Source organism: Mustela nivalis (assembly GCF_964662115.1).
Source record: "Mustela nivalis genome assembly, chromosome: 14".
Taxonomy (NCBI): Eukaryota; Metazoa; Chordata; class Mammalia; order Carnivora; family Mustelidae; genus Mustela; species Mustela nivalis.
This window is the reverse complement of record NC_139033.1, coordinates 43,691,770-43,714,807: the sequence shown is the minus strand read 5'-3', so window position 1 is coordinate 43,714,807 and position 23,038 is coordinate 43,691,770. Positions and strand designations below refer to the sequence as shown.

Below are 23,038 nucleotides of genomic sequence, written 5' to 3'. Positions count from 1 at the left end.
GAGGGGAGCTCGAGAAGAGAGGGACCCAAGGTGACTGGTGACTCTCTTTCCTGCTTTTGGCTGCGCGGAAGGCTCATGTCGGGCGCAGGGGTGGGTGGCTTTGCGCTTGGGGAAGGATAACCCGCCTTCTCCGGGGATCGCATTCCCTGCGGGGGCAGTGTTTCGGGGCAGTGTCCCCAGTGCGGCGGCGGGAGCGAGCGGAGAATCTGGGGTCCGAGAGCCCGCCCTGGGAGGAAGTGGGGTGGCGGGAGCTCGGCTGCCAGCCAAGCGGGCGGGGCTGGAAGCGAGGCCGCGCGTGCGGACGGTCCACGCGGTGGGTGTGCGGCGCTTTCATTCAAACTTTGGGGAGCCTGGGTTCTGGCGTCAGCGAAGGTGTGACCAATCAGAGTCCGGGGACGGGAATAAATTATGCAAAACACCATCTGGCGATGGGTCAGATGACTCCCCATACTTTAAAAAACTACCTCGCCGGGAGTTCGGGGAGTGACAGCGGCAAGTCCTGGCTTCCCGGGCGGGCGGCACGGGTGGGGGCAGATCCAGTTGAAGCCCCTTCACTCTCCCCGCCACTCCCCGAGGCTCAGAGTAGCCAGATTCTCACTCCCACCTTCACCTACCTTCAGCGGGCCAAGGCCACCGCTCTCTGGCCAAGAGAGGGCTGCCCCCGTGGGGTCTTACCCGCGCGGACTGCTAGAAACCCCGAGAGGTGTTGTCTGCTTCAGTCCTGTTTGGCGAAGGGGGTGTGGCGGGGAAGGATGCGGAGCTCCGTTCCCCTGCTCTGCCTCTGGAGCGTCTATTGTTGCTTTGCCGCGGGAAGCCTCACACCCCCTGGTCCGGAGGGACGGCTGCAAGGTAACGTGCACTTACTCTTCTTTCCACCCCCCTACCCCCCAACTTCTCTGTGCCACGTCCCCTCTCTGTCCCGCCGACCCCTTTCCAGCCCCTCCTGGTGCCCGCAAAGTCCTCTTGCCTTTTCCACTGCCCAGTCTCTCCTCCTAATCAGCTTTGCAGTTCGCTTGCTCCTTGGCGCTTCTGCCGGAGAGGTCCCCGGCCGGGCGTCTGAGAGGCCCGCGCTCACCCTCTCGCCCCACCCCCTCCCATGATAAGGTGCCCTGGATCCGTGCGGTCCAACCGGCAGAGTCGGCCGCGGGCCGCTCTTCAACCTTGTCCTCTGCGAGGCGAGTAGGTTGTTAGAGCTCAGTCACCTGGTGCCCTCCTTCTACTCTGGGTTTGGGTATTTGGAAAGTTAAGGGAGCAGGGTAACTGGCTGTGGTTTGATTCACGGTTGCCGGGAGCATTTGGTTGAGTAACGAACGTGACTGTGACTGTGACCAAAAGCTGCTGGGCCTATCCCCGCGGGGGGTTGGCCGCCTCCTCCCTTACACCCTTTCAATCACCGCTCTTCCTCTTCCTACCTACCTCTCTTCACCTTCGTCCCAGATGCTGGCCTTTCTTCTTTCTGAGTTCTATATGGCGGTCTCTTTCATTAGAGGGAGATTGCCCTGGTGGAATGAGGTCACCAGTCAGGTGTGGGGGTGCCAAGTCAATTAGTTAAGCAGGGGAGAGGGGACATGCCCTCAACTCCACCCCATTATCTCATCTACTTACTCTCCTGCTATGTTGAGCCATCATGAGCATGCTGTTGGCCCATGTCAGTTTATGCACTCAGGGGCACGTTAATTTGAATGAATGGGAAAGCTCCGCAGGTTCTATACTAACTAGAACTGTGACCTGGAGTTGGTCACGGCCCTAGCTCCTCTCCTGTAAAACGCAGACGTTCCATCCAACTTCTGTGTTCTGTGATTCTGAATATCTGCGGGCCATTCTTTTGAGTCGAGAAAGTATTTATCGTGTGCCTGCCTAGTGCCAGGCAGTCTTTGGGGGCGGGGGGTGGGGGGAATAAAAAAATGAACAAAACAGATGATCTCTGCCTCTTGGAGCTTACGTTTCAGTAGTGGGAAGACAGACGGTAAACTCATTAAAATACATACACGGTGCTCAGGAGGAGAAAAGTAAAGCAGAGGGGGAACAGGGTGCTGGTGGGGAAGGAGGTGCATGTTTAATTGGTAGTCAGGCTTCCCTCACTGTGAGGTTGACCACCAAGTAAGGAACTGAAGGAAGTAGGAGAATGAGCTGTGAAGGCATATGGATCAAGAATAATCCTGAAGTCCCAGAGGCTGAGCTGACCCAGGCTGAAAGTAGTAGGAATTAAGCTGGAGATCTCTGGGGTCCGAGAAGACCAGATACTCAGGGGAACATTTTATGTCAATATGTGCGTTTATCCACAAATCTGCCCCAGGAACGCCAAAAGACTTATGTCCTTTTCTCCTACAATTTCCCCATCTGGTCTCTGTGATTGGCTACCTGGGTGGGAATTGGGGAGGCTGACTATTTTTGCCCATGGTTCAACTTTCTGCTGCTTGGGGCTTTTGTTCATGACTTTAATGACAGTTAACCTGAGGTCTGCTCATGTATATTTAGTCGCATTTTCTGGAACTCTATCCTTTTACATCTGGTGTATTCTTTTCCTTCCCACCGCCACCTTCTACCATTTTGGTCTCTTCTTCCATGATTCCATTTGCTTCTTAGCTCTGGGATAAGTGAAACTCCTGGAGGGGTCATTCGGTATTTTTTCCTTTGATCTCTAGGTGACAGGAGAGTTTGATTTGCTCATTTCCTAGCCTGTTATCAAGGGATAGTTTCCTGGATGTCTGGATGATGCAGGGTTGGGGTTCTTTTATGACCGTCCCGCAACAGCATGGCGATAAAGCACTTTGAGTTAAGAGGCCAGAGAGACCTCAGGGGCATCTGCTGTGTTTTGAGACCTGGGCGCTGTGTGTGAGCAGCGGAGCAGAAAGGAGCGGTTTTGCTGCTCTTACGGATTTCCCCTGTGGCTTCAGTCATTTATTTAACGAACTAGAAGAACGTCTGGCTCGTGTCTGGCACGGCAAGGAGTCCTGAGGGTGTAGGAGGTCTTTGGAGTAAGCGTTGGAATCCAGCTGGGAATGCGAGGGGAAGCCCATTGTATGATAGTGGATGGCTTCTTACCTCTAATTCCAATATCCCGAGTCCTTTAAAATTAGAACATTTTTTTGGTAATTTGTCACTTGAGGGAAGGAGAACTCATTTGATAGGGAAGAGGAAAGGAAAGCAAGAGACACCTGTTTATTTCAGAGTCACAGTAATTCACTGTAATTAGGACTAGTGACTAACTAAAATTCTTCAGTATGGAAGAGCTGTCCCTTTATCCTCTCGTCGCAACTCTTCTGGGAATTAAGGAGAAAACATTCGGCGGGAATAAAAACTGTAACCCAGAGGATTAAATAATGTGCTCAAGATTGAACTAGAACTAGACCCCAGATCTCTTGCTGTCCAGGCCTGCTAGAATGCACCCACATGCTGTTCTTTTTCCCCCAGATGAGGGCCTCAAATCCAGCCATATACAGGTTTCTGCCAAACCTCCTGTAAGATTCAACCTCCGCACGTCTGGGGACTCAGACCATGAAGGATGCTACCTGTCACTCGGCCACAACCAGCCCTTGGAAGACTGTGGCTTCAACATGACCGCCAAAACCTTCTTCATCATTCATGGATGGACGGTGAGCCCGGATGAGCGAGCTCTGCAGCTTGACACCAGATTTGGTTTTCTTTGTTTTGGTCAATTAAAAAGAAGACTGGTGCTTCCCGATTCTGTCTCTCTCTCTCTCCCTCTTTTCTTGTGGGCTGCTTGTGTTGCAGACAGCTGTGAAGAATGTAATGGGCCCTTCACTAAGGGGGCAATATGGACTCCAGCAGGGTGGTATTTAATACCAGCACACAGAGGGCTTTCAGAAAGTGGCTCTCCTGAAGGCAGCAGCCCAGCTCCACTGGCTCTTAAGGGGCCCTCTAATTACACTTAATTACATTGGTCAACCACTGCCTTGCGGGGGATGGGGGGGGCATCCCTCCCTAAGAGCTGAGCTGAACGGCAGCAAGTTGACTGGCTCTGAGAGTCTCTGAAGAGCCAGCTGGCCTGGCTCGCTGGCCGCCGTTGGCATGGTGCCCTCCTGTTTGCATAGAGATGGCTCTGGTTAAAGGCATTGGGGCTCTTTATGTGCCCTAGCTGGGCAATTCACATTGAAAGGCCCATGACAAACTTCAACAAAAAAGGGCTTTAATGCTCAGCTTTAGAAGCTTTTGACCAGTGAGGGGGTTTATTCAATCATATAATGATGGTCTGCAGGAAAATGACACCGTTAAGTGAGCAGGTTTCTGCCTGGGCTAATTGGGAGGGGACATTCTTCTTTTTAATGATGAGAAATTCATATCCGTTACATGCTTTCTGGGTCTTTAGGTCTATCACCAACTGCTGGGGTCAGGCCTGGGAGTGGGGTTGGGGGGTGGGTAATTCGGCATCTACCTAATGTGCCTGGAGGCATGGCGAGGGCCTGGCTATCCATCCTCAGCCCACAGCTTACAAGTAGAATCTTACAATTGAAGCTTTTTAAGGCCCCCTGTCAAAATGCAAATACAAACTGCCGACAACTTACAAATGGGTTGCATTCCAGAAAGTTCTTTTGTAATCTGTTTGGAGCTTGGAACAGCAGTTTCCCATAGAAGCAAGATGGTAAATGGCGTTTGGGTTCCCAGGCCAGGCACAGAAAATCTATTTATCGAATACTGTACATGTGGATAGGTTTACAACTGGACCTAGGCCCTATTTATAGCTTTGTTTCTGTGGGAAAATGTGTTCTGAGTTCTAATTTGGGATTCCAGGGAGATATCTTCCCTACTCTGGAATCGAGAGGGGTGGCAGAGATGGGCTGTGGGAAGGGGTCATCTGTTAACTCTGCATTTGCCTAGGACGCAGCATCTCCTTGAGTCTCCGAGAGAGAAGCTAATTCTCCAGGGCAATCCTTCCCAGCTGCCTTTGGGGCCACTTGCTTGTCTGTGACAGCGACTCAGGCTAACCTCAGGCCAGAATGGCCACCAACACTTACCTCATAGTGGCCCTACTGGACAGTGGGTAGCAGCCCAAGACACCGGCTATGAAGATTTGATAGGAAAAGCAAGATAGAAAGAGCAATGGAACACAAACACGTAGTGATCCTGCCTGTGGCCAGCCGTGCTCATGTGCAAACGTTTATTGTCTTAGCCGCCACTGTGAAAGTTCTGGAACTGGATGGGGAGAAGTTCATGGAACCGAATTCCATATTCATCAGGACTCAAGAAGCCCATAGGAAGAATTTTTAAAAATGTCTTGTTTTCTTTGCAGATGAGTGGCATGTTTGAAAATTGGCTATACAAGCTGGTGTCAGCCCTGCAGACTAGAGAGAAAGAAGCCAATGTCGTTGTGGTTGACTGGCTTCCCCTGGCCCACCAGCTTTACACAGATGCAGTCAATAACACCAAGGTGGTGGGACACAGTGTGGCAAAGATGCTTGATTGGCTGCAGGTAATTACTCTGAAGAACAAGATCTTGAACCTGAACCTTCTCTCTCTCTCTCTCTCTCTTTTTTTTTTTGTTAAAGATTATATTTATTTATTTGACAGAGAGAGAGATCACAAGTAGGCAGAGAGGCAGGCAGAGAGAGGGGGAAGCAGGCTTCCCACGGAGCAGAGAGCCCGATGTGGGGCTCCATCCCAGGATCCTGAGACCATGACCTGAGCCGAGCCGAAGGCAGAGGCCCAACCCACTGAGCCACCCAGGTGCCCCCCCGCCCTTTTTTTAAAGAGAGAGACAGCGAGAGAGGGAACACAAGCAGGGGGAGCGGGAGAGGGAGAAGGAGGCTCCCCCCACCCCTAGCAGGGAGCCCAATGCAGGGCTTGATCCCAGGACTCTGGGATCATGACCTGAGCCGAACTTAGATACTTAACCGACTGAGCCACCCAGGCGCCCCGAACCTGAACCTTCTTAAGAAAATACAGCTCAGGGGCACCTGGGTGGCTCAGTTGTTAAGCGGCTGCCTTAGGTTCAGGTCGTGATCCCAGGGTCCTGGGATCGAGCTCCGCATCGGGCTCCTTGCTTCATGGGAAGCCTGTTCTCCCTCTCCCACTCCCCATACTTGTATTCCCTCTCTTGCTGTGTCTCTCTCTGTTAAATAAATAAAATCTTAAAAAAAAAAAAAAAAAGGGAAAGAAAATACAGCTCAGACTGTGTTACTCTGAACTCCAGGAGCCTAAGAGTGTCTTTGAGATTCAAATTTTTACTGAATTAAGTATTGCTTGAAACGCTTGAATGCTGGAACTGTGGAAAACGTTTCAGTTATTGATCTATTTCTGGATCTTGCCTGTTGCTTTATTTGCTGGAAGAAAATTTGACTGATGGGTCATTACTTGCTCATGCCCTCAGGTTGGGAATAGTCAGGAGCCAGGACCAGCCTGAAATCTTGAAAAATTCCTGAATCTGCTCTTTTTCTCTGAAGGGTGGCTCTCCTCAGGGGAAGGAGAGGGTTGGTTCCAACAAACGCAGTCTAATGCCACGCTTAAAATACTAAGTATGGAAAACAGATCTCAAGGTCTTACATTTACTCTGTAGAGGTTAATGATTTGCCTGGGATCAGTGGACTCACCCAGAGGCAGGGGTGTACTGGCAAAGTGACCTCATGGTCTGGGCAATTCTAATCTGACCTTCCTTTTGCCCATGGAGTCTGATGAATCCTGGCAGCAGTCTGGTTAGGGTGGGTGAGCGTACCCAAGCTCTCTGCCTGGGAGGTTTTGTAGAGCTGGGTTTCTGAGCAGTGGGGTCCAGAGCCCATGTCCTCACCCTGCCAGGGAAGTGCCCTCTCTCTGGGTATCCCGCGTGGGCTTGCGGTGAGCAGGCCAGCAGCTCCTGGGGCCTAAGAGGTGGGGAGAGAGCAGGCTGCTGCAGGCCACGGCTGGCGCTTAGTCTCCAGTGAGTCGGGTGCCCCGCATAGTGCCCGAGAGAATGGAAATGTAGCCCAAAGGTCAGGGATGTGACTTCTAGTCGTAACCTCCACCCTGCCCTCAGCACTCAGCACTCAGCACTCAGCATTTAAGGTGCCATAAAGTCCTTTTGCCCTCCCCTTCTCTGGCGACATCCCATCTCCGTCTCACTGCCAGCAGTGCGGGCCATGCCCTGGCCAGTGTCTGTCCCCAGTTCCTCTGGCTCTTCCTTGTCGCTGTAGAATTGTTGAACTGTTGGTGGCCCTGTGGGCTCGGGACCACAACATCACTCACTGTCACTTCTGTGACTTCCCACAGGAGAAGGATGATTTTTCTCTTGGCAATGTCCACTTGATTGGCTATAGCCTCGGCGCTCACGTGGCTGGGTATGCTGGCAACTTCGTGAAAGGCACGGTGGGCAGAATCACAGGTAGGTTCTGCTTCCTGCACTATGGGCTCACTCCCAGCTCCCTCGGCTCCCCTGACAAGCTGGCTTCCTGCACCGGAGTGCTCCTGCATAAGGGAGCCATGGACAGTTAGCTTTGGAAGGGACCCGGAGGATATCTAATCTGGAGCTTTCCAGTGTTCTTTTTAGATACAGAATCCTTCTTTCAAGTTGAACTTGTTGGGACCCTGATATATGAAACAGGTAGAAGGGATGTTCTGGTGGAAGCTGGATAGATGGTGGGTAGTGTTCGCTTTGCTATGGGGCCTTTGCCTTCCCCAGAGAACTCTCAGGGTCCCAGAGCACCAGAGAACACAGCTCGAAAACCTCTGGTCTAGTCCAACAGGCAAGGGGCGAACAGCTAATAGCTTATATGCGAGCAGGGGTGAACCCCGGAGTCTCTCTCCGTTGTCTACAAGTGATGCTCAGGGTCTCCAGGGAAATGAACGAGTGGCGGATTCTAGTCTGAATTCTGCCTTATTTCTGTTTCACCACTGACAGCCTTTCCCCAATGTTTTGCTGGAGCATTTACTAGTGGTAATTTTCTGTTCAGAATGGATGCTTCAACTTTGTCGTTAAAGAGGCCGTTCTGATGTTGGTACCCAGGTCGTCAGTGAAAAAAATTGTGTTTTCCATTTTGATTAAATGGATTTGGATTTAAATCATCTAATGAGTGGAAAAGTGTGAAAGATTTTCTTTCCCATTTTTGTGCTTCCCCCAGGCTGAAATTAATAGCACATTTGTTGCGCTAAACGTTTATCTTCCTTCCAGAATGTCAGACTCATTTCACTCCCAGCTTCTCTCTCACCTCCAAGATACCAAGGGCCCACCTGGTTGCTCCCTGAGAAGGAGAGATAGGATCCATTCCTTTCCCAGCAGTGTTTTTATTTTAAAAGAGGAAGAGGGAGTCCTTAGCTAACAAACGATTTAGTAAAGGCACACTTTCAGGTTTTAGCACCATGCTGGTGGAATAGATTTAAAAACATATGTATTTGTGAAATTTTATTGGCCTACTTCCAGTCATCCCTGGGCTTCAGTCTAACACACACACACACACACACACACACACACACACGTGCACACACTCCTTTGGATCTAGTTATTTGATTTAGCATAGCTTGAGAACCTTGTTTTTGTCTACCAAGCCCGTGGGGCCTGAGCAAGCGTCCAGGTGGATAGTGGTTGTGTGGCCACGTGACTGCTCATTAACCGGTTGCTGGTGCAGAGCTGTTCAGCTATAAGCCCCTCTGGGGTCCATTGTCCGAGCAGCTCCCCTGGCCCCCAGGGAGAGGCACGATGCTACAGAGCGAGACCAGCCTTGTTCACGTCCCCATCCCCCCCTGCCGCCCAGGAGGGTCATTGGCTGCAATGACAAGCCGCAGATCCTCCCGTTCCGTCTTTCTGAATCTGAAATGAGATGGGCCTAGGGAAGAGTTTTCCAGCTCTTTACCCCTGCCTGTTTGGATGGCGGCTGCTGAGATGCAGGCTCTGCTAGCCGAATGCTAATCAGTGCTCTGAGAGCCAGCTCCCTGTCCGGGCACGCCCCTTTTCTCCAGCCTTCCCTGTGGGCAGGCGCTGGGTGAGCACAGTGGGAAGAAGTAGCCTCTGGCCAGTTGCCAAGCAACCCCGCAGAGGGTATGTGGCTCACCTGATGCGTGCTGTTGTGCATGTCCGATGGGGGAGGCCCGAGGTCCGATGAGGGAGTGCCCTCCCTCTCCATTGGTGGACTTCCCATGGGCCTGGGAACCGGGTGGTCCCAACTAGGCGAAGGACCAGACTGCAGCGTGTGTGGGGTCCTGAGACCCATGATGCTGCTGTATGGAGGCCAACAGTGGGCCGCCTGAACCCTAGTTTTGTTTGAATTAGAGTTGTGGACTAGGGTTTGCCCGAGTTTTACCTTTTGAGAGAAGTCTGTGTGATGGTAGGGAAGAGGTCATAGATTTCTAATTGAACCTGTGTCTAGTCAGTTACAAGTAAGCAGATTCATTTGTTCATTCAAGAACTATGAATTCAGGGCCGCCTGGGTGGCTCAGTGGGTTGGGCCACTGCCTTCGGCTCAGGTCATGATCTCAGGGTCCTGGGATCGAGTTCCGCATCGGGCTCTCTGCTCAGCAGGGAGCCTGCTTCCTCCTCTCTCTCTCTCTGGCTGCCTCTCTGCCTACTTGTGATCTCTATCTGTCAAATAAATAAATAAAATCTTTAAAAAAAAAAAAAAAGAACTATGAATTCAGTGTCCTCTCTGCACCGACACTAGGCCAGATGCTTCCTAATGTCAAGTACCTAAGATGTGAGGGGGACTTCATGCTATTTCTAAGACACATTGCAATGGGGCAAAAGGGGTCATTTGGCTTCATTTTACAGATGGGAAACTAGGACTCGGTGCTTAAATAATGGGTACAATGTCTTACATCCGAAGTAGCAGAGCCAGGAATTCAAGCCCAGGCTGTCAGCTTGCAGAACCTGTACCTAGCCACTAGGCCATCCCACCTCTCTTTTGTGGGTGGAGATAAAACAGCGATTGAAATGCAGCTGGCCTTGCCCTGCCAGGCCTGAGTGCTGAGGTTTTCCCGGGTGTGTATGCGCCTGCATGTGTGTGTTCCGTTTGCTGGACAGAACACTTTGGTAGGGCTCTGACTGAATGGAAGAAGGGGCGGTTCTCCACCTGTTCTTTTTTTGGTGGGAACAAGCTCTCCCTCCTATTCCTAGTTTAAAAAGGTAAATTGTGCGACTTTTCCCCAGCGTCTGTGAGCCCTGGCTCTGTGTCAGGCTGGGTGAGTCTGGGTAGGCGAAGGCTCAGCCTGCCCCCCCAAACAGCCCCCACCCCCAGGCCATCTTCTCCAGAAGCCCTGTCAGCCGCCCGCATTCCTCCAGTCCAGCTTGGTTTCCATGGCACTGACCGTCTGGTGGAGACTTTTGTTCACATCAAGCAAAGAGCCCCTCTCTTGTATTGGTTGCAAAGCAGAATGGTCTTCTCTCTCTCTCTCTTTTTTCTTTCTTCCAGAAAACATAGCAAGAGGCAGGGGGAGGCTGCTTGTGTTGGTACTGTAGCCCTCGGAAGCCTCTGAACCACGTCCTCGTGGGCTGTGCCGGGGGTCACTGCTTTCGTGCCGTCTTCCTTTGGGGCCCTGGGCTGCGGCTGAACCACCAGGCCGCCTGGGGCTTCCTTTCTGCCCTGGTCATACGGGCATTTCTCTAACCTTCTTCTGGAACCTGCTAACTTTCAGTCTCTCCAGTTCTTCTGAGTGACGCGCTTCATAAGTTTACTGTCCTTTCCAGACAATAGCTCTGCCTGTTGTTCAGTCAGAAATCACCGCAGTGATTCAAGCCTCACAGTGTGCTCCCTGGTTCTCTTATGCTGGGATCCGATGGGTTCTGTCACCCATGTCTTCCTTTGACGACTCTGCTCTTAGTCTTAACTCCCCTCTGATGTGGTGTTTCCAGTCCTCGGTGCCTTGGCCTCAGCACCGTTCCCATGCGGGGTCAGCGAATGCTTTGTCGTGGGAGCTGACCCGAGTAATGATGCATGTTTATTGGCCTTCCTGACCTCCACCCTTCAGCTGCCAGTGGCTTCTCTCCCTCCCCCCACAACTGTGACAACCAAATATGTGTCCAGACATTGCCAAATGTCCCCCCAGGAGCAAAATCACTCCCAGCTGAGAACCACTGCTCTAGACTAAACCGTGCTCAGTATTCTCAGCTTTCTCCAGCCTCTCTCCCTGTGTGTGTAGGGCAGAGAGCCGTTCAGGCTGGCATGAATTTGGCTCCCATAATGACTTGAGCTTGGTAATAGCAGCTGCTGTTTACACTGACAAGGCCTTAATCTCTTCATATCTCGCATGAACTGTATGGATTAAGATGTTCAGTTTCAATGTTATTGATGATACTGATTGTGGGAGTTTTTTCCAATCTAGTTCATAGACTACCTCCTTTTAGAATCACCTGGGGGCATAAATACACATTTCGGGGCTCCACACCAGGCTTGGTGATCAGAATCTCGAGGGGTTGGGGAATCTGCATCGCATGCTTTGCAAACTCTTCTTTCTGAACGGTTTCCATTCATGTGGTTCCAAAATAAGTCTCTTTTCTTATTGCTACTACCTGCGGCACATATACACAGGTTGCCAGTAGCTTGTGTGCTCTTTCTAGAGTTTTTTTTTTTTTAATATATTTTATTAATATTTTAGGGAGTGAGAGCAGGGCAGGGGGAGCAGCAGGCAGAGGGAGGGGGAGAAGCCCCATGTAGGACTGGATCCCAGGACTCTAGGATCATGACCAGACACTTAACCAACTGAACCACCCAGATGCCCCTCCTTCCAGATTTTTTTTTTTTAAATAGCTGCATAGTAGAATTTGAATTTTCAACAAGCTCCCAGTGATATTTGCACTCTTTCAAATGTGAGAACCAGTTCTTGCTACATTGCTGTTTGCCTGTTCAGTGCGGGAAGTTTGCAGGCAAAAAGATTTCACCTTCTTGCTGCAGAATACGGGAATTCTGGGGGCCTGCGATGTGGATCTCAGTGTGTCCGGTGTGGTTCCCCACCCCTGATCTCGTCATTCCACCCTTGGGCCTGATCCATCGTTAAAGGAAGGGGAAGAGTCAGTCCACATGCAGATAGCTCTATTTGGATAAACTGAGTCTTCCCTCCAGAACACGCAGGGAGCTTGGTCATTCTGTAAAAGGCCTGCTTAGTTAAGGCTTTGGAAGGTTTTCGGTGGCAGAAAAAATGGGACGAATGGCTTAGTTTGGCCAGCCTGAGTTCTTTCTAGAACCGTTCCATTTGTGACGGGCTGGGGCTCCTGGGAGCTGCACGTCATGGGGAACCCGGCAGCCGGGTTTCTGAGTCTGCTGAGGTGGGAGGACAGGCGAGGGGTTCAGAAGAAAGCGCAGGTTCCCCAAGGGCGCAGGCATCACGCGGTTCCAGATTTACGGCGCTTGGCTCTGAGAAGGCCTTCCTTGTGCTCGTGTGAATTTACCTGTAACTCAGGACTCATGGATTTGGCACACCTGACACAGTTGGTCTTGGCTCCCCCTTCTGCTGTAGGTTTGGATCCCGCTGGGCCCTTGTTTGAAGGGGTGGACATCCACAAGAGGCTGTCCCCTGATGATGCGGACTTCGTGGACGTCCTCCACACCTACACACGTTCCTTCGGCTTGAGCATCGGGATTCAGATGCCTGTGGGCCACATTGACATCTACCCCAACGGGGGTGACTTCCAGCCGGGCTGTGGGCTCAATGACGTCTTGGGGTCAATCGCATATGGAAGTGAGTTCCTTATTTTCTGCTTCATGGAGAGGTTTGACTCGGTTATCACATCTCCCAAATCCGCCCCAGCTGGTAGTGCTCCCAACAGTTCATTTCATAATGCCCCCTACACCCCCATGGGGGCTACCAATCCCTTGTACAGTTGGTCCTTCTATAGGCTTGTTAATAGCCATCTGTGGGGCTCTGCTTGGCGTTCTCATGCTTTGAGGTCCCAGTTACTAATGGCTAAATTCTTTTCATAAGGAAAGGAATATGTATTTGTTGGGGAAAAAAAAAAATCAAGCAATGCAGAACTGCATGGTGCAAAAATTAACTGCTCCCTCTTTTATTCTTCAGAGGTAGCCAATAGGAACAATTTTGTATGTATCCTTCCAATCTTTTCTTCTTTGAAAACGTGTATGTGTGTGTGTGTGTGTGCACATGAGAGAAAGAAATTATATTTTTTGAACGCACATTGTTCTGTAACTTTCCTTTCTTGGTCAATATATATATATACATATATATATATAATGTCCTTTAGCATCAGAGTACATAGATTTACTTGATTTATTCTTCTTTTTTTAAAGGTTTTATTTACTTATTTGAGAGAGAGCATGCGAGAGAGCACAAGCAGGGAGGTGTTGGAGGGAGAGGGAAAAGCAGGGTCCTCACTGAGCAGGGAGCCCAGTGTGCGGCTCGATCCCAGGACCCTGAACCAAAGGCAGACACTTAACTGACTGAACCACCCAGGCGCCCCTCTTCCTTATTCTTTTTAAAGAGTATATAATCTTATACAGAACGGATGCACTAAAATTTGATTTTTTCTGACATTTTAAAGAAGGAAAACCAAGATGATGTCTCCATTCACTTATGATTTACCTTCTAAATGCCCGAGCGTGTTCTCAGCAGTCTTGAGTTGAACTGAATTTGCTGCTGAAACTGATGCGTGGCCGCAGTGGCCCGTCTCTTCCGGGTTCCTGCTCGCTCACTGCCTCGGGTCCTGGCAGTATTGCTACGTCTCCTTCTATCGTAAGACTGTAGCTCTCTCCCACTGCGATACTATTCCAGCAGCCCCCGCGAGGCTTGGAGGTCAATGCCAGGACCCCCATCAGATGGCGGCATTCCTTAAGGCCAGCGGTGTTACTGAGGAAGGGGTGGGACGGCTTTGTCAAATTTTTCTTAAGGTCCTAGGATTTATGGAACCATTGGCTTTAGCTTCCGGTTACAAGAGATAATGATGTGCCGTGGGCCAGAAAATCCAAATCACACTCACACCGATCGTGTGACTCTGAGGGAAGTTCTTGACCTCTGTGGGCCTTGGGGCCACCGTCTCTATTTGGCGAGAGGCTCATGCTGCGTGTCCCCTGTGTCTCACTCCTCCAGCAATCTCAGAGGTGGTGAAATGCGAGCACGAGCGGGCCGTACACCTCTTTGTGGACTCCCTGGTGAATCAGGATAAGCCGAGTTTTGCGTTCCAGTGCACGGACTCAAACCGCTTCAAGAAGGGGATCTGTCTCAGTTGCCGGAAGAACCGGTGTAACAGCATCGGCTACAATGCCAAGAAGACGAGAAGCAAGAGGAACAGCAAAATGTATCTCAAAACCCGGGCAGGCATGCCCTTCAGAGGTAACCCTCCGTCCCCACGGCACCCTGAGGGAGGCCCTTCATTTTTCCCTTTCTTCTCAGTAGCATGCTATGGACCGGACACATCCCAGCCCCGGGAAATGGGGCCAGCACAGGGAAAATTCAGGTCATTGCCAACCACGCTGTGTGTGCCCTGGGGAAGTTCATCAATGAAAATAAGTGGTGGGGACCCCTTTCATGATGTGCAGCGTCCCTCCCTGATCGCAGTGTCGATCTCTTAAATTTGTGGGAAGATAGGATTTTTTTCATTTCTTTGCATTGGCCTTTTGCAAAGCGATGTCATACTTTCCTCATTTGAGTGTCACGACACATCTGAGATGGGGCCAACAGGGCATCGGTCATGGCTTGCATTTCTGGAACATGCTCTAAGACCAGAGGGGTTTGTGGGTGTTATTTTATACACGAGGAAGCTGGGGTTCAAAGAGTTAATACGTTGGTCCTTCATTCAAGGTCACATGGCTCCGGCTCTGAGAGTTCCTAGTCTGGAACTCCCCCTCCTTCTCTACATTCCCTGAACTCCGAGTGTGGGGCTTATTTGATACTGCAGTGATCCCTTGTGCCATTGCATGGAAAAGAGCAGAGAAGGGCTGGAGGCTGGAGGCCGGGCTGGACCAAAGGGACGTCAGCCCCTCAAAACTCGGTGTGCTGGGTGACTCAGTTTGAGTCGGAGTGTGCAGAGATGGCCAGCAAAACTCAGGAATGCCTTTGTTCTGCTATCTCTGCAGTTTACCATTATCAGATGAAAATCCACATCTTCAGCTACAAGACAATGGGAGAAATCGAACCCAACTTTTACGTCACCCTTTATGGCACAAGCACCGACTCCCAGCTTCTGCCTTTGGAAATGTAAGTCACAAGCTCCCTTTGATAGGTTCAGGTCCAGGAACAAGTTACTCTAAGAACGTGTGAGCGTGGGAATGTGCAAACGTGTGCAGGGGAGGGGCTGGGTGGCTCCAGAGCATCTGTGGTCCACACTCTCCACCAACCCCTTGACTCAGACCCTTTCTGGGAGGGAGGCCCTTGGATGAATCAGCAGCATAAGAAGCTGCTGGGTCGGCTGGACAGAAACTGCTGTTTCATTTCAGGCAACGCCTGACACCTGAGGCTATAGGAAATTTGGAACATAAACGCCATTCCTGCACCGTTTCTAGTTGTCTGTGGGAAGGGCACATAGCAATCGGTGTGTATTTTGTCGAATGCACGCAAGGTTGGGATTACCAAGTGATGTCATCAAAGTACTTGCTTCCTAGGGCTCAGGGTCTAGTTGGGGGATCAGATGTGTGTGCACTCGCTCTCGCACACAAATGGGGTGGGACAGGCCCCCAAGTGTCAAATGAGAGGGACAGGCAGGAAGGGCTGGGGAGTTTAGCGGGAGACCAGTGTCTATGGGCCCATTTCTCTGCAGTCCCCGGGCGGCAGGTGTGGCCACTGTATCAGCCCACACAGAGAGACAGTTTTCCAGCAGCAGGTCAGTGAAGCCTGCCCCGGTGTCCCTTTGTAGAGTGGAGCAGATCGGGCTGAATGCCACCAACACCTTCCTGGTCTACACCGAGGAGGACCTGGGAGACCTCTTGAAGATCAAACTCACCTGGGAGGGGACAGCTCAGTCCTGGTACAACCTGTGGAAGGAGCTCCGCAGCTACCTCTCTTACTCCCGCAGCTCCGAGCGGGAGCTGAATATCCGGCGCATTCGGGTCAAGTCTGGGGAGACTCAGCGGAGGTAAGGGCCTTGTGTCAACCGCGTCTGCCTCCGCGCCGTGTCCTCTCCTTTGCTGAGCACGCACTTCCAACCTTGCCCTGCCCCGAGCACCTAGCCAACACTGCAGACACCTTTGTGAGGAAAAGGGAATTCTGCATTGAGACCTCTGTCGACCATTGTGTGGCTTGTGTCCTGATTCCAGACCCCCAGCTGAGGGGGTGGGCAACGTGGGGGCTGGGTTCCAGCCTCGGTTGTGTTTGCCGGACCCTGTGTTGGCCCAGAGGAAGGAGGGCTTCTCGTGGATAGGATCCCTTAGGAGCACTGGCTTGCTCATTGGTGTGCTGTTGGGTGCGTGCCCCTATCTTTGCTTGCCCCTGTCCAGAGAAGACTCCTGCAGCAAGCCCGGGGAGTCCCCAGGGATGAGGTCCGCCTGAGGCCCTGGTTTCCCCAGCACCCGATTTTCACAGCATTGTACCCTTCCTTCGGAGGCTGTGAGTCAAGGTTATGGGTGGGGCTCTGACGTTAAGTAACAGAATCCTCGGTGCTACGCCAGCTGGCAGATCCCCCATGGTGTTCAACTTCAGCCTGGCATGAGCGCTCCAGACCTGAATGTTTCAGGCCCCTGAAACCGTGCCTTGACTCTGAGCAGGACTTCTAAGCGGAAGTCAGGGAAGCCTGCGAGACCTTGGTAAAGGGAAGAGGGTTTCCTTGGCCACAGCTCTGTGTGGGCTGCTGGGAGGTCACTGCCAGCCTTGGGATGGGAGGAAGCAGCCTCCACCGTCTCTGTACCTAGTCTGTTTTGTGTTCTCTGTTACAGTTCTTCACGTGTCCCATTTTTATGCATCACCGGGGACACAGTTTGACCGAGGGTGGGCGGAGGCCAGGGTCCCTTGTCTGAGTGATTCTGGCCTAGAAACCTGGAAACTGGGGGAGCCAGAGCCCTTTCAGGCCCTTCCCCTGTCTCTGGGTCATAGTAAATATGTTCTCCAGTGTGATGAGATGTGTTCCGAAGTGTTCAGACAACAGTCTGAGAGTAAGAGTTCGCCTTTCCCTCCTCCTCACCTCCATTTGGTGGGCCCCTCGCCATTCTGTTGGGGGTGAATTGGTCTCTTAATGTTGTGTTAATGTGTTTGAATTTCCTGATCTCCATGAGGTGGTCCCCTTCTTGTGTGTTTATGGGCTGTTTGGGCTTCCTGGTAAAGGTTCTTAAACCTGTTCTGAATGTGGCTTTTCTCCTTTCAGTCATCATGTCCCATACATCAGGGTCAGGTGCCCCATATACGTCTTTTGGTCATAGGGTCATGCTAACGACACACCGTCGGGGTCCATATGGTTTGGCTCTAAGTTATAGTCAAACAGTTATTTGAGTACTGATTTTTCCCATGATCTTGGTTGAGCAGTTTCTGAATCTTTGATTTTGACTCACTGCGGAATACAGTTACGCTTGTTAGTGGGTATTTCTGAGCACCCCGTTGGAGGTATCCTGAGTTCCACCACAGGTAGGGGTATCCATGAGCAATTCAGGGCGGGGTATAATGTGTTAAAAGAAGACAAAACGTTCCTATTTAACTCCATGCCATACAAGGTAATGACCATAGCAAAAACAACACTTAGGTAACAATATGCTTTTCTATTAAGGTCAAGGGCTTGGGCTGTCAGGGAGGGTTCAGAGAGGCTATGCCTTGAAAGGCAGGCCATTTTTGGGTGGATGGACAGAAGAAAGTGGAAGGGGCATGGTGAAAAGCTGCATGAACCCAATCATGACAGGTGTCCCAGGAGATGTGTTTAGGACTCTTGCAGCAGCAGTGGGGAGGTCCAGAGGTCTGGGTCAGGCTGCGGCAGGATGAAAATACCCTTTCCTCCTTGCTTGGTCCACTTTGGATCCAGAAAGCACCATCTGGCTAAGGCCCAGTCAGTTTTGCCTACATTGGTGGTTTCCCTTTCCTCCTAGATTAACTTTTTTTTTTTTTTTTTTTAGATTAACTTTTTGTGTGCAAGACTTTGAGAACACCAGCATCTCCCCCGGCCGAGAGCTCTGGTTCCACAAGTGTCGAGATGGCTGGAGAATGAAAAATGAAACCAGGTAACTCGGACGTCTGTGCAGTGTGTGTTGGTGCCCCAGCGTGTGCTGGACCTGGTTCTGGGCACGTGGGACACAGCAGCGAACAAAACCGGTACAACCAATCTTTTGTCTTGTGAAGCTGACATGTTGGCAGGAGAAGGACCAATCCGTGGAGTAGAAGATGTCAGAGTGTGGTTGTGTCTTTCTGCCTCTTGTTCTGCCTCCCCGGGAAGACTTTCACAGCCCATGGCCTTGTTGGAATCAAGCTATCTTAGAATGAATTTCTCCATGGTGATAGGGCTGTGGGAAGGTTCCAGGGCTCCTGGCTTCCTTCCGGGCACCAATGTGGAGTGGGGAGTGAGGTGGGAGGGAAAGGAGAAGTGCCAGATACAGTCCCCAGGTTGAGGTTTTCTGGAGCCCCGGGGGGTGTAAGCAGATACTATCTGGCAGCTCTCCCTGTCTTTGAGAAGCAGGAATGCTCGTGTGTGTGGCACTGAATCAGACAGAAGGCCCATCTTTGTGCCCCAGTGCCCCATGCTGGAGTCCCATTATTTCAGAATCGAGGAAGGCTGGTCTCATGGTGTGAGGCAGCAGGTGCATCCAACGGGGAAGTCCGTTCCAGAGCCTCTGAGCCTAAACACCTGCTGGGGAGGTTGGAGATGGTCCCCCCGCTGGCCCCTACCGCTTTCCCCAACCGAGGCGCTGGGTAATAATGCTGTCACCGTACACCGATCCCGCAGCATGTGTCTACTTGGGCCCAGTGCCTTCCCTGTGCTATCTCACTTACTTTGGTCATCAACCCCATGATGCTGGTGGGGTTAACCCTGTGTGCTGTTGTGGACCCCGAGGCTCAGGGAAGTTGGGTCGTTCTTTCTAGGTCCCCCCAGTGGTGATGGCTGAGCAAACATTTGAAGCACATTGCTTGATTCTAAAGGCTGTGGTCTTTCTTGAGCGTGGAGGTTTCACCTGCTCGCCTTGAGCTGGGGTCCACTGTGATGAACCCTCTGCCAGCCCCAGGGGCCAGTCTGCATCCCCACTGCTCTGTCTCCTGTTCAGGGTCACCAACCTGACCACAAGCTTGGTGATCATGGGACACACAGCTATCTGAAAATTGCCCGGCTAATGAAGCTGCTCAGTCCAGTGCAGGCCTGTAGGATAGTCGGCTCTAATAGTAATTTTAGTTCTTTATTTTTGTGCTCAAATGTATATATTTCCAAGCACTTCCCCCAATACTGATTTCATCAATCCTCAGAACAGTCCTGTGGATTGGACATGCCCAGTGAGGATCCCTGTTCTTATCGTTATTCTTATGATAACGTATCTTATGATAAGACATTTTATTCTTCTTTTCCGCTCCAGAACTTTACGACACTTGAGAATGGTGTAACTCACCTCCTACTGCCTCCTTGAGACAACAAGGCATCCATTCTTTTACCCTCAAAGGAACAGAAAGCAATAATAGAAACCCGAGTAATATGTTAGCACCAGGAGGTCCTGACATCCCTAGACGTAGGTTGGGCCTTCAGTGTTCTTTCCCCTGATACAGATACTCATCACCTATTCACTGATAAAGAGACTGAGGTTCTGGGAAGTTCCGTTGCATGATTGCATAGCTGAGATTCGAGTCAAGATCGCTGGATTCTGTCTTGTCCCCTTCCTGCCATCCTATAGTCTCTCTTATGTTTCAAAGTCAAGGCAAAGAGGACTCATGGATAGTTCTCCCGGCGTGTGTGTGTGTGTGTGTGGCACGGATGAGTATTGTGCTGAGTCTGTGCAAGCCAGCGCTGAGGTGTAAGGAGCGAGGAAGCCAGAGACTGCCCCAGTGTTGTGTTTCTCTAAGTGAATCCATGGCTCGTTGGGAGAGGGGGAGAGGGAGAGGAGGAGGCACTCGGGACCCTTTTCTCTTGTTCTGAATAGGAAGCAAGTGAAAGAGTGTGACAGGTGTGTAAGAAACCCTGGTCTTGAGGTGAACAGAGCACACATTCAGCGCAGGCTGGCGTGTTTGCCAAGCGAGTGACCGAGCACCTCTCTTACAGGGTTCCCTACAGCCTCGCTACAGATCTTCTCTGAGGGGCCAGCCAGGCCCGCCCACCCACACCTTCCAGGGACGCGGAGGAAAGTTACGGCTGAGGACGCCCCTGATGGAAGGACCCCTCTTGGGTCCTTCCGGGTCCTCAAGCACCCGGAAGAGTCTCTTGGCTGGGCCCACGACCTTACCTCCTATGACGGTTGGGACTTCTCACCAGAGGGGACCACGCACTGCTGTTCCTGCTGTTCCTGCTGCTCTAGAATAGCTCTAACTCCAGACCCGTGTGCAAAGGGTCAAAGGCCCGGAGCCTCTTGGGCACACCGGGCTGGTTTCTAAGGGACTAGATGAATCCGTGCTTTCCCTGATACAGAACACTTGTGGGAGCACGTGGAAGGCTGTCAGCTGCCAGACCCGACCTGAGAGGTGGGGAGCGGTCGTTGTGCTGGGAGCTGACTCGTGTCTGGATGGCAGACCTGTGACTTCGTTCATCCAGAGAGAGGGGGTGAAGATCTGGGGTGGTGGTGAGGCCCTCACTGTTGGGGTTCCGTGGCTGCACTGATCACTACTGGTCACATTTCAGCCATTCTGTCCTGCTCTCCAGCTCATTCTCTAAAGCACACATCATTGGCTTTCTTGGTTTTCTGTTGATTATCTTTTGATTGGACAAATGTTTGTTAAGCACTTAACCCTCATTAGCACATGGCAGGAGACACATTCATAAACCTCCCCAGACTTAGAATCTGAGCGGGTTGGGATTTCTAGACTCCCTTCCACTGTAGGTGATCCAGGGGTATACGTGCGGTGAGGGGCACGAGGGACGCTGCAGGGGGGCGGTGCTGGGGGCTACGGGGTGTGAGAGTTGGAGATCCCAGGCATTCAGGGATTTCAGCCAGTTCAGGAAAAGTGACATGTTTGATCACTTGCATGGGGGCAAGCAGTGTGCCATACGTGCTGGGGACAGAAGGGTGGCCAGTCGCCAAATGTGACGGCTTCAGAGCAGAATCTTTTCCGCTTAGGAAGATAGAAGGCATTATGTATCTGTTCTACAGATCGGTTCCTGCAGAAACCAGCCCCTGTGGAGCAGAGCCGGCACTAAGATTTAATAGAGTGCTTCCTCCTCCTTGGACTACCTTCCTCTACTAACCGTGCCTTCTCTGTGTTGAGCTCAGAAAAGCCTTCAAGTCCTGGTCTTAATATGAATGAATATATGTGATATCTGGGAAAGTGTTTTATACTTTCCCAAAGATTTGCATGTGCATCGCCTAACTAGGGACTCACAACGGGAGGTGCAGGGCAGCTCATGTCTTTGCTTGACAACACTGGGGCTTCATGGGGTTCGGCCACATGTCCGGAACTATATTCCAAGTTGGTGGTGGAGTCAGGGACGACCCACACTTCTGGGAGGCAAGTCCGTAGTGTGCTCATTTCTGCCACTTGATCAAGAGGTCCGTAGCCTTTTCCCACCAGTGTGCCCCAGATGTGTCGAACAAGGAATTGTTTTTTAGAGCCCTCCATAAAATCATAAACCCTTTTATTAATATATAACCAGGAAAGCAACTGAAAGCCCAGAGGCTGGGCTTTTTATAGATGAGATTTATTTGGAGGAAGATGTGATGTCAGAATGGGGGAGAAAAGTGATTTTCTTTGTATTGAGATTGAGGTTTTTAAAGGATGAAGTTGTGCCATCTATCATCTGTGTTGTGCCAAAGTTGTATCATTGGTCAATGCCCAACTTTCGAAGATGTAACCAGTTAAGTCTGATTCAAGGTTGTTTTCTTAAATTGTGTGCTTCCTCTGTTGCTTCTGTGAATGGTTTCTAGCCAAAGTGGAGCCCGTGTTATTGACTGTGTGTCCTGATTACTCCTGACTTCTGTTTTTAGTAATGAAAGCCTTAGGAATCAATTCCTTGGTGGGTCATGTATTTATACATTTGGCTTGAAGCCGTATTTGTATATAATGATGCTTTTTTTTTTAACACTTACAACACTATTTATTTCTCAAGTGTATATAATGTGTATAAAAACAAATATATGGTTAGTTTTTATTTTAAAATTAACCAATTTTGAGATTGAAAATTTTTAATAGTAAAATAATAAAAATCTGTACAATGCTTTGTGGTCTGGCATCTCAGTTCTTAATATTTGAAAGAATTATGGCTGCCCAAACCTGGGGTTTGCCAAAAAGTTACTTTCAAATAAGCTCTACTCTCTGTTTAATACTAATTATAGGTAGGAAGTGGACAATAACTCCTTTCACTAAAGAACAAGATGGAAATTTATTTATTTTTTTGAAAATTAGAGAGGGGTGCCTGGGTGGCTCAGCGGGTTAAAGCCTCTGCCTTCGGCTCAGGTCATGATCTCAGGGTCCTGGGATTGAGCCCTGCATTGGACTCTCTGCTGACCAGGGAGCCTGCTTCCTCCTCTTTCTCTGCCTGCCTCTCTGCCTACTTGTGATCTTTGTCTGTGAAATAAATAAATAAAAATCTTTAAAAATTAGAGAGAGCACACAAGCAGGAAGAGGGGCAGAAGGAGAGGGAGAAGCAGGCTCCCTGCTGAGCAGAGAGCACAATGTGGGACCCGATCCCTGGACTCTGAGGTCGTGACCTGAGCTGAAGGCAGATGCCTAACTGACTGAGCCACCCAGGCATCCCCAAATGGAAAGTTATTCAAATTGCAGAAGTACCTTGAAATGTTATGTTAGGAAATAGGGCAGGTGGCTGGACATTGGGGAACGTTGGGGAGGACATAGGTTTAGTTGCACGAAGCCAGGTTAACAGTGACTCAGGCCAGGTAGAAGCTGAAGTCTCTATTGGGCTCAAGTCTCGGTTGGTATTACTCTGCTCCATAACGCTGAGAGGGGTCCAGGCTCTAAGTTTTTGCTGCACTACCCAGAGGATGTTCCCCTCATCCCCACAGTCCAAAGTGTCCCCCATTAGGTCCTCTTCCAGACCATGAGAAGGAGGAGAAGGAGAAGTCCTTCTCCAGCAAAAATACTGAACTGGACGAAGTTCGTATTTGTCAAATTCTGACATCTC

The 23,038-nt window shown here is 50.7% G+C and overlaps 1 protein-coding gene across 1 annotated transcript; it reads left to right on the top strand.

Moving 5' to 3' along the window:
• The first annotated feature begins 290 nt into the window (after positions 1-290).
• Positions 291-22,114, top strand: LIPG (lipase G, endothelial type). The gene is made up of 10 exons (XM_082699262.1): positions 291-849; positions 3,415-3,596; positions 5,252-5,431; positions 7,201-7,312; positions 12,370-12,591; positions 13,954-14,196; positions 14,940-15,060; positions 15,716-15,934; positions 17,892-17,996; positions 20,012-22,114. The coding sequence occupies exons 1-10, from the start codon at positions 429-431 to the stop codon at positions 20,043-20,045; spliced, it is 1,839 nt and encodes a 612-aa protein (XP_082555388.1). The 5' UTR covers positions 291-428; the 3' UTR covers positions 20,046-22,114.
• Positions 22,115-23,038: the final 924 nt, after the last annotated feature.

Excerpts from the sequence above, each read along its gene's own strand:
- LIPG (XM_082699262.1), top strand. The coding sequence starts at position 429 with ATGGGTCAGATGACTCCCCATACTTTAAAAAACTACCTCGCCGGGAGT. Across the intron at positions 850-3,414 it reads TCCGGAGGGACGGCTGCAAG|ATGAGGGCCTCAAATCCAGC; the intron begins GTAACGTGCACT and ends TTTTTCCCCCAG. Across the intron at positions 3,597-5,251 it reads TCATCATTCATGGATGGACG|ATGAGTGGCATGTTTGAAAA; the intron begins GTGAGCCCGGAT and ends TTTTCTTTGCAG.